Source organism: Notolepis coatsorum (assembly GCF_963971535.1).
Source record: "Notolepis coatsorum genome assembly, chromosome: 17".
Classification (NCBI taxonomy): domain Eukaryota; kingdom Metazoa; phylum Chordata; class Actinopteri; order Aulopiformes; family Paralepididae; genus Notolepis; species Notolepis coatsorum.
The window spans coordinates 35060421-35072011 of NC_140181.1; the positions used below are offsets into that span (position 1 = coordinate 35060421).

General features: G+C 43.2%; 1 protein-coding gene across 1 annotated transcript in view; it reads right to left on the reverse strand.

The window, feature by feature from the left end:
• slc35a2 (solute carrier family 35 member 2) overlaps nucleotides 1–10636 on the reverse strand; it is a 31660-nt gene extending 21024 nt beyond the window's left edge. Inside the window, exons 1-4 of the mRNA XM_084332957.1 lie at nucleotides 10327–10636; nucleotides 2872–3054; nucleotides 932–1083; nucleotides 31–153 (exon numbers count right to left, since the gene is read on the reverse strand). Of these exons, the coding sequence (XP_084189083.1) occupies nucleotides 31–153; nucleotides 932–1083; nucleotides 2872–3054; nucleotides 10327–10396 (528 nt within the window). The 5' untranslated portion in view covers nucleotides 10397–10636. The remainder of the gene's footprint in view (nucleotides 1–30; nucleotides 154–931; nucleotides 1084–2871; nucleotides 3055–10326) is intronic.
• Nucleotides 10637–11591: the final 955 nt, after the last annotated feature.

The window sequence follows — 11591 nt, forward strand, 5'->3', positions numbered from 1 at the left end:
CAGTGGTTGTATATTGTGGCTGTAATGTACCTGGACGATGCCAACCCCAGCGAACAGCAGCAGCAGGGAAACCCACTGGACTCTAGACAGAGTCTTCCTCAACATGATCACACTGAACAAGGCTGTGGTCAGGATCTTCAACTGATACGTTACCTAGGAGAGGAGAGGATGGGAGAGAGGAGGAGAGGGAAGAGAGGAGGAGAGGAGACGGGAGAGAAGAGGAGAGATATGAGAGAGGAGATGAGGATGGGAGAGAGAAGGGGGGGAAGGGAGAGAGGATGGGAGTGAGGGGAGAGAAGAGGGGGAGAGAGGAAGGGGAGATAGGAGAGAGAAAGAGGTGGGGAGATAGATGAGGGGAGAGGAGATGAGGATGGGAGAGAGGAGATGCGGATAGGAGAGAGGAGAGGAGAAGAGGGGAGAGAATGAGAGGGGAAGGGAGAGCGGAGAGGAGATGGGAAAGAAGAGGAGATAGAAGCAAGGTGGGGAGAGAGGAGATGAGAGGGTGAGAGAGAGAAGAGAGGAGAGGAGATAGATGAGAGGGAAGGGAGGAGAGAGGAAGGGAGTGCGGAGGAAAGAGGAGAGGATGAGAGGGATGAGGGAAGGGGAGGAGAGAGGAGGGGAAGGGAAGGGAGAGAGGAGGGGAGGGGAAGGGATAGAGAGGAGTGGAGGGGAGATAGGAGAGGATGATAGGAAAAGAGGAAGGGAGTGGAGAGAATAGCAGAGAGGAATAAATTCCTACTATTAACAGGACTGAAATAGTTGTATTTCACTGTATTTGATAACTGATCTCTGTATTTAAAAAAAAAAATTGTAATTAGTTTGGTTTTACTGCTGCTACAGTTAAAGTGTCCACGCTGTACTGAGTATACATTGTTTCAAATGTTCTTTATTGAGATTGTTATACTACAATAAACACACACAGACAACTCACCTGAAATGTGGCGGCCGGCAGGTTGGATATAGCCACATACTGCAGGTTGTTCTGTAGCGTGTAGATGAGAGCGGGAACAGCCAGCTTCAATGTGTCCTTATACTGGACTACGATAGAGTCATACAGTAACAACACCGTCTCCTTTAAGTTACCTAGAGAGAGACCGAGATACAAAGAGACTATAGAGTCATACAGTAACAACACTGTGTCGAGAAAGAGACTATAGTCATACAGTAACAACACTGTCTACTTTAAGTTACCTAGAGAGACACAGAGAGACTATAGAGTCATACAGTAACAACAATGGGCCTCATTCACAAAGCGATATAAGAACAGATTTCCTCTTATTTTGTTCTTAACTAGCATTTTCTTATTTTGTTCATACCTGGGATTCATCAATATTTTCTTATTTTTTCTTTTCTCTTAGGCAAGACCAAATTCTAAGAAGAAAAAAAAAACCTACCATTGGTCAATTGCCCCCAAATACGACACCAGAACATATTATTATAACTTATTGTGTGTGTTCTGCTTCTGAAATTAATTATATATTGCTGTTAGAACAGTTGGATGCTCTGGCCGCCCAGGCCCTACGCATAGAACTAATATTTAGAGATAGTCTAGATCAGGGGTGGCGAGCCGCATGCGGCTCTTTGCCCGTCAATGTCTGGCTCTTTAATCCATTGATTAAAAAAAATTAAAAAAAAATTGTCATTCATTCCATAAGAACGTAGAATAAACATTTACAGATTTTTTTTAAATGGTCCTTGTTCATGTTCTTGGTATCTGATTCTAGGCCTAGGGACATATATGGATCTCAGGGAATGTATTCCCAGTGTCAGAAATATTGTGTCTGCTTGAGTAAATTGTAATGAACCAAAGGAGAATATCAATTCTATATATATTTTCTTTGTATCTTTGACTATGAATAACACTATGCTAAAATTTACCAGACCTGAAAAATCTAAGCAAATTAATAAAGGGAAGATGATTAAACAGAAGGTTTTGTAGATACAGTACTGAATTCTGCCATCCCAACGCATGCAATTTGATATCAGGCCTATAAATGACCTTATTATGGCCAAGTCGCACATCTATGGATTGGGCCAAATCTCCTTCGTTAATTAATGTATACACCGGTGTCCCAAAAAGGACAATAACACTACCTTATGCATACTGCACCTTATGTGAATACTGTGATACTGTATATTTCAGTTAGTTAGATAGTAAATTATATTGATTTATTTGTTTACACTGCTTGTGTAGTTTCTACTACCTGTATCCCCCCCCCCCCCCCCCCCCAACCCGCATGCTGCTATGATGCCTGAATTTCCCCAAGGGGATCAATAAAGGAATATCTTATCTTATCAACCAGAGTGTATAAATTAATCAACGTTACAAAAAAGAAAGAAAAATGTACCAAGATTCAAACTCGGGACCTTTCGCTCCACAGGCAGGGAAACTAACCTGCTGAGCTAAACGGGCTTCAATGAATATCTACTGACTAATCCATCATTTACACTTTTCAAGTGCCAATTGCGGTTGTCGTTTATTATTGGCATTAATAAATCAGATGTCATGCTAATATGTCATGTTCTACAGTAGGACTTACTACTGTGATACCCATTAAAACAGTAATTAGAATAATAAAAGCCTACTTTGCTGGAACGATTCATTTCAAACGTATACAGCGCGTGTGCGTGTATTCTTTTGTGCTGACTCGCTACTACTCGTCTTCACAGCCCACTATGACACGCCCACTGATGATGTCACGGTTCGCGAGGAAAAACCAACTATTTTCCGGTGCCAGCTGATTTGTCTCCTCGTGTATACATGAAATGTTGCTTGAACCGCGGGGCGGGGCGGGGCGAAGTATTAAATACTTCGAAGTATTTAAGACAGCCCGTACTGGTTTATGGACTTGTTTACAGACTGGTTCTTACATCTCTTCTGCAGCAGAATGATGATCAGACATGTAGTGACTTTGAGGATCTCTGCCATGACGACAGCAGAGGTGGTGTAGAAACGGTCACCAGGCAACGTGCGGACGTATCGGATGCTGAGGATGAGAGATGCATTCTGGACCACCAACACCGCCAGGCTGATATACTTCAACTTCCTGTTCACTGCAGGAAACAGGAAGACAAACAAGAAATAGTAATGTAAAAATAAAGTAAGACAAGAAAAGTGAATAAAAGTGGAACAACATAAGTAATATAGTAAAGTACATTTTATTTGTATAGCACATTTTAAACAACAGCAAAAAACAGTTGACAAAGTGCTGAACAGTTTGCATAAAAATCAAGACTACAACTACTAGGAACCTAAAAAGGACAATAATACTTATGCATACTGCACCTTATGTAAATACTGTACATTTCAGTTAGTTAATTATATTGATTTGTTATATTGTTTACACTGCTTGCTTTTACTTGTACGGTACCACCCCTCCCCATGCTGCTATGATGCCTGAATTTACCCAAGGGGATTGTGGTATATATTAAGAGGAGACCTCCTCATAATGATTCCCTCCCCTTTTACCCCCCCCCCCCCCCTCTGTATTCTATACATAAACAACTCCTGAGCGGGAGATTAGGATTTTTTTTTTTTTTTTTTTTTTTTTTTTAAGCATTTTTACAGCTTTTATTGGCCACGCAGGACCGACAGAGGAGAGGGCGAACGGGAGGAGAGGTGGGGAGGACATGCGACAAATAACGACGGGAGCTGGGATCGAACCCGGGTCGGCCGCGTAGGTGCGCGAGGCACTATGGTATGCGCCACGAGGGCGCCCTGATTAGGATCTTTCTACCGGACTGACGAAGCTGGTTAGTTCAGGAGGGATCTCCAGCCATATTCTCTTCTTTGTTGTAACATTTGATCTTCTCTGGTTAATAAAGCCATTTATTATCCGGATCCACTTGACTGAGTAAGTTATTCCTAATGGTTATATCTACTACAGGATCAATAAAGGAATATCTTATATCAAGCTATTTAAAACATAAATACATACAAATCACATTAAAAGAATATAACTGTGCAAGGGATTTAGAAAGCCAGGCTGAAAAGATTTGTTTTTAGCCAGGCTTTAATTTAAAAGTGGCAAGTGACTGGGCAGACCTAATATTTACAGGTAGACTGTTCCAGAGGCGCGGGGCAGCCACAGCAAAGGCTCGATCGCCTCTGGTTTTTAGCCTTGCTCTGGGGACGTCCAGGAGCATTTGATTTGAGGACCTCAGAGCTCTGGACGGGGTGTGGATATATAGGAGATGTGTGAGGTGGGGAGGGGCATGGCCATTTAGGGCTTTAAAAACGATAAATATTGATTTAAAATCTATCCTGGACTGAACCGGAAGCCAGTGAAGGGCGGATAGGACAGGTGTGATGTGTTCACGCTTCCGTGTGCCAGTCAGGAGTCGTGCCACAGCGTTTTGAACCATCTGTAGGTGGTGTAAGGTGGACTGGTCTAACCTACATAAATTAGACCTATCTCAAACCCTGCCCCTTTTCTTGATCCTCCAATCACAGCTGTCGCTTACCTCGGACTTCCTCGTACAAACTTTGTTTGTACGAGGAAGTCAGAGGTAAGCGACAGCTGTGATTGGAGGATCAAGAAAAGAGGGCAGGGTTTTGAGACAGGTCCATTACAGTAGTCAAGCCGGAAGTTAATCAGGGCGTGGATAGCTGTCTCTAGGCATTTAGGTGGAAGATATGGTTTCGCTTTTGCCAGCAACCTGAGCTGGAAAAAGCTAGCTCTAACAACAGAGCTAACCTGCTTCTCTAGCCTGAGGGAGCTATCCAGGAAGACTCCAAGATTTTTTTATGACAGGATGGTTGTGGGAACCTAAGGGGCCATGGGCATCAGCACAGTCAGCAAGGGTGTTTGGGCATCCAAACAAAATCACCTCAGTCTTATTTTGGTTTAAATTTAGAAAATTAAGTTGCATCCAGGTATTAATATCGGAGAGGCAGTCTAATAAGGGCAGTAGTGATTCTTTGGAGACAGAGTTTAGTGGGAGATACATTTGGATATCATCTGCAAAACAGTGAAAGGGGATTATTGTGTTTTTTGAAAATAGAGCCCAATGGCAACATGTAAAGGGAGAATAGGATTGGGTCCAGGATGGAACCCTGGGGGACACCACATGTGAGGGGGGCCAGAGATTATGTGGATTCTCCTAGTTGGACTGAGAAACTCGACAGCTAGGAGATCACTTAAGACTCTCAGGAGAGCTGTCTCAGTGCTATGGCAAGGTTTAAACCCAGACTGGAACTTCTTGTGGATGGAATTTAGGCCCAGGAATGTATATACATATATGAAAATGAGGATTGTGTGTGTAAAATTGATAGTATTGCAGTATACAACAGTATTGCACATTGGGTATCTAGCAGTCCAGGATCAATAGCAGCAGTCATAGTTGATGGCATTTTTATGTTAACACAATGGACGCCAGACCCGACATAAGTCGGGTTAACTCGCCATCGCTTGAGCGCCAAACCCGAGAAAAGATGTGTAGCTGAGGGGTACAATTCCCTGACTGTATTGTTAGATATGATATTTAATACCACTACCTCATGTACTTTAACTTCTGGCCACCCAGTACAAGATATAAGTATGATGAACACTTTCCCACCTGATGAAACGAACCAACACAAATGGACCAAATCGAATATTTAATACAGCAAAGGGTGTACACAATATTCACTTAATTACATTTATGATTTGAAATGTTAAGTATGCACTTTTATGGCAAATGAGTATTCGTAGGTAAATCAACATTGAATGTCCAATCTCTGGTTGCGCAGGGAGTAAGTATACAACCTGGAATATTTAGGAAACGATAGCGATAGTACTTAAATAATTATAGCTGGATACACTAAGGGGGGGGGGGGGTCCCGCTGGTTGTAAGACAGTAGGAGGGGGGGGTTAGAGAAGTCGCTGGCGGTATCCCATCTGGCCGACGGTGTCTTGGGAGAATCCAAAGTCTTAGACCCAGTGCCCACAGAACCTCGGGCCGTAGACGAACACAGCTGGACCCTCTGTGGAACGGTATCTGCCGGTCCACAACGGAGAGACGTGGTGCGACCTCACGTGTAGAGCGCCGCCTCACCTGTAGTCCTCTCCGGGGGGTAATTCCAACACTCGACAGTGTTGGCCTTTATCCATGGAATAATCAAAGCACATAAAGCATAATCCAAGAGCCGTGGAAGGCTCGCCGTCGTCGGGTAGAGTAATCCAATATACAGGTCCAGTCGCTCTTGACCCGGAGCTCCTCGGATGCAATCACCACTAGGGGTCTGACCAGCCTGGATAGGCGTCCAGATAACGTCAGGAACGATGGGGGTACTGATAACTGTAGAACTCGAACCGAACGATGCACCATACATAAATAGACTATTATTAGCTTAATAGAATACGTCCAACTCGACGGTATGGTGCCAAACTATGACCATTCAACTATTAATCTACACGATATCTCAATGCCTATTCTGGGCCAAGTAGGCCTTACTACACCGCACGTGCTTCGTGGGGAGGCTTTTGCGTCTGTCACTCTGTTGGAGGGTAAAGAACTGGACTAAAAGAAAGTTCTACTTTACGAGCGTCATATATATATGCGCTATGAACAAATAGTACCACACGTATTTCGCCCGGCATATTACTGCGCGGAACCGGGGGCTGCCTCGACATGTTAGGCGGCACGATTGAACTTGGACCTAGGGGTATGGCAACCTGGCGCCAGGTTCTAGTCCAATGGTAGAATGAAACTATTATGGGCTGTTTAGTAGAAACGGGGATATTCAATGCATATTGTACAAGGAATATACAGGGGATATCAAACGATATACAAATACAATTAAATATATATATATAAATAAATATACATATTCGGTTTAATCTGATCCTTCACAACAAGATGGGTTTTGGTCATTATTTCTTTTATTCGCTATTTCCATTCATAATTCATCCATCCAGCCTGATGTTATCATTGGGAATGGGTCTGCGATCGCAAACGTCCAATACCACCGCCTAACACCTTGCGGCCGCTATTGCACTCCATTTGAAACGATGTGGCTTGGTGTCTGGGCCGAGCTGCGGCGTGCGGGTGGGGTCTAACTACTCGGGCAAGGCAAACGCTTATAACGGATGCATCGACGAGGGTCGCGCTGAACCCGTTAATAGTGCAGACAGAAGGTAAGCTATATAATAATAATAAATTAAATTTGTAACACATTTACATTGTGACAATCTCAAAGTGCTACATGAAAAGAGATAAAGATTTAAATGAATAAAAACTATTAAAATAAATAAAACCACCAATGAAATGGAAGAAACATTCAGATCAAAATAAAAAAATATATAATCAAATAAAAAAAAACAAGGCATCAGTCGGTCCATTTAGGCAAATGCCTTGTTAAAAATAAATGTTTTTAGTCCCATTTTAAAAGCCTCAACGGACTGAGGTGCTCTTAGAGGCCCGGTCGTCCATGGTGTGGAGGTGTTTTTCGTAGGGCTTGGCGATAAAACGATAACGATAATTATTGTGATATATTTTAATAATCGATATCGATTGATTAAAAAAATTTTTTACCTGCAACAGGGCAGCTTTAAAACCAGAGACAGTGGACAGACTTGTCTTTCTTGCCTGCAACTTAAAGTAATGGCTTTGCTTGTCCAAATGACAATACTGACCAAATTGAGATTTATTTTTCTCTTGGTCCATTTATTTTGTTTGCTTTCTAATTTAAAACAGTTTGACAGCTAGTCTCCAATCGCGAGTCACGGTGCACATGTGCAGTGGTTTGTCCACCAAAAAAAACGCCAAAAGATAGAAAAGAAACTAGCAGAGCCTGAACTATTCAACTCCCCTGGAGCCACAGCCAGCAGAGAAGCCTGTTTACTTTCGCTTTCAAACCAGCTGCAGCCTGAGAACTGGAGTGTGAGGGGCTGTAACACTAAAGATGGTGGCTGGCAACGACAAAGAATTGCTGCAAAATACATCTGTTGTTTTTATAAAAAAAATATATATATATATTTAATACAATATCGATAATTATCGATACCGAGTGATATGATAACATTATCATATCGTTATCGTGATATCATTTTTGGCCATATCGCCCAGCCCTAGTTTTGCGTATGGGTTTGAGTATCCAGAGTAGTGGAGGGAGCGGGTGGAGGTCAGGGGAGCGATGAGTTATTTTAGATAGGAGGGGGCGTTGCTGTGGATACACTGATGGGTGAGGAGGGAGATTTTTCCGCATCTGGCAGGGTGAGTATGGGACGGAGTCTGGCTATATTTCTGAGGTGGAAGAATGAGGTTTTGCACATGTGCTTAATGTGGGAGTCAAAGGTCAGGTGGGGGTCCATTTTTATACCCAGGTTAGTGATTACAGGTGAGAGGGGGAGGTTCTGGCTGTAAAAGGTAATGCTGGTTATTGGGGATGATTTTATTTGGTGTGGGGTGCCGATTAGAATGGCTTCTGTCTTGGAGCTGTTTAGTTGCAGGAAATTGTGAGTCATCCACGCCTTTATCTCCTCAAGGCAGGTGGCCAGTATGGATGAAGGTGACGAAGGTGGTGATGGTAGAGTTGGGTGTCATCAGCGTAGCAATGGAAGGATATCCCATGCCGGCTGATGACACGACCAAGTATAGTGTGAAGAGGGTGGGGCCGAGGACAGAACCTTGGGGGACGGCACGCCGCAGGTGACAGGCTGTGCCTGTGTCCATGAATTAGCGCCTACCAAGAAGACAAGCTCAGTTCTGTAAGTGAGGTAGGAGGTGAACCAGTGTAGTGCAGAGTCTTATCATGACAGGTGTGCGTAGGACCTGTGTACGCACGTGTGATAAATCCCGTTTTTTTTGTGCGTGCACACATTCTAAATTCTGTGCTTACGTGTGGAAATAGAACATTTTCCACGAAAACTTGATAAATGAGGGCCCTGGTCAGAGGAACCACCTAGAGACCAGTGGTCAGAGGAACCACCTAGACCCCCTGGTCCAGGGAACCACCTAGAGACCTGGTCAGCGGTTCTAGGAACCATCTAGAGGCCCCGGTCAGGAGACCTAGGAACCACCTAGAGACCCTGGTCATGTCTCGCAGATAATACATATGAAAAGTATAATTTGCTAAGAGTCCAGAGACAGTTGTGGTTCGGTCCGGATCTGGACCGGAGCCCCGACTTTGAGAATTCCTGTGTTAGACCTACAGTATATACTACTGCCAGCTGCTATAACAAAACCAAAAACGTTTTGTATTGGTTAGTTAGATCTGTATTTATTATTTATTATTGTTTTGTCATTATTATTATTGTTGTGATCGGGGCATCCCTACTAGTCAGTGGACCTAGGAACCACCTAGATACCTGGTCTGGTCAGAGGAAACACAGAGAGACCTGGTCAGAGGGCGTAGGAAAAACCACATGTTGAAGCCATATTATAAAGAATTTGCATTGAAAATGTGGTTAAAATAGACCATTTTGAATGAAAGCAGTGCCATGACAACAAAAAAACATCAAATATATCACATAAGTGTCATTTGGAAAATGTTAATCATTATGTATGGTCTGTTATGCAAGTGTATATGTTTCATATTAAAAACAAACATTTAAAAAAAAATATTGAATCATGGGGAAACACATATTGCAATACTATATCAGCCTAGTGTCTCCAACTGGGATATACAACACATTCCAATCAGGAATAATCTCGTAAAATGTATCAATACAAAGTCACTTCCTTGTCCCATAGGTGTTTGCACAGGGTGTGTGAGAGAGAGAGATAGGGAGAGAGAGAGGGAGAAAGAGAGAAGGATTATATTTCTTTACAAATGAGGCCTGTCTCTGTGTGTGTGTGTGTGTGTGTGTAGGAGAGGAGTGTAGAAGTCTAGGGTTCTGTTTGGTCTCCAGCTGAAACCTTGACTAGATAAATACATTCCTTTATATCAGCCAAGGTAAAGGACACCGTGTAGTGTAGAGGCTCTGTGTGTGTGTGTGTGTGTGTGTGTGTGTGTGTGTGTGTGTGTGAGACAGAGGGAGAGAGAGAGTATTACATGTATTTACAAGGGAGACGTCTGTATATGTGTGTGTGTAACAAGTGTGGGATAGCAACAGGATCCTATGGCTTTTTCACACCCACCTAACACTACCAGACACTCTTCCACGTCATCAACTGCTTCCATTGCCAAAGGCTTCACTGAAACCTCGCCATTCATTTTCATATCGACAAGACAGACAAGTAATTGTTGTGATAAGTCAGACAGTCAGTTGGTATCTCTAGTAGCGAGATTTGATTAAACTTATACATTTTCCACATCCATGTTTAAATCCTCGTCGTGTTGTGGTTGAACCGCACCGGTTGAATAAACACCTGCTTTATGAAGGTTATTATTATACTGCATACCTTCGTGTTGTCTCCGGCTCCCTGTAGTGTCCTCTCCACCTGGAGTGTCTCCACCTGCCCCTGCTGCCATGTTGGCACTGTCTGCTAGCCGACGAGCTAATGTTGTTAGCTTCACAGCTACACGGTGCCACACTGTTTCCCTTCCCTCTGACAACTGCCTCTGGCTTCACATATAAACCCGATCCTCAGCTCCGCCGCCCCGCAGGAACATGCGTTCCTATGTTTGTTAAAAAATAAAAACAGCAGGGTTTCTGTGGTCGGTGTTCATCAGCCTGTGAATTCAATTTCCAGCTCTTCAAACTAGCAATACAATCACTTCCTTGTTCCCTTCAAGGAAACTATTAAATAAGGAAGGGTCATTGCGTCATAATACCATCGACCACCGCAACACTTCCGGTATTTCCAGCTCAGCTGGAATAGGGGAGTAGGGTCCAGCTGGAGAGTAGGGTCCAGCTGCAACGCCGGAGAATCCTCTCACTGGGCAAGCCTGTGGCAGCCACGAACCTATACTAGTAGTACGAACCTACTTTATTTTTGATCAATTTTTTTTTATTATTATTCACATGAAACAAGACAACACATTAAACACAATCACAATACATAGAACTTCACAAGAAAATAACAAAAACAATAATAATACAGAATATAGAAGCAGCTCGGAGGTGCGCTGTTTTAAGTTAGCGTGTGTTATTGGATTGATTGATTGATTTATTGATTGATTGATTGAAAATGTTATTAATGTCCGCCTTGTTTTGAACTGGTTATGCTTAGGCCCTCTTTCGAAGTCGGTTATGCTTAGAGTTTATCTTTAGAGCAGGGCGCAATAGACGGTCAGCCCTGATTCCAAACTCTAAGCATAACCGACTTCGAAAGAGGGCCTAAGCATAACCAGTTCGAAACAAGGCGAAACATGATCCAATATCGTTTTTTTATACACCTGTGACCTGTGTCTCCTGAACACGGACAACCAGAGAGACTCCCTGGGCAATCTGCGCATGTGGAGTTTGGAGAGTAGGTGCGGAAAAGCGATTATCTCCAACATAGATATATTTATAAACATATATATGATTAGACTCCAGCACCCTGACAGCCGTAGCTACAACCACTTACGCCAAGGCTCTAATCATCTAAACATTCATTCATTTACCCCCCCCCCCCCTATCTCCCATGAGCTCCATGTAACGCGGAAGTGCAGTGGTCTATATGCTCTGCTTGGTGTCAGACGTTGGTGCCAGTTACATTGGAGTTTGATTGATTGATTGATT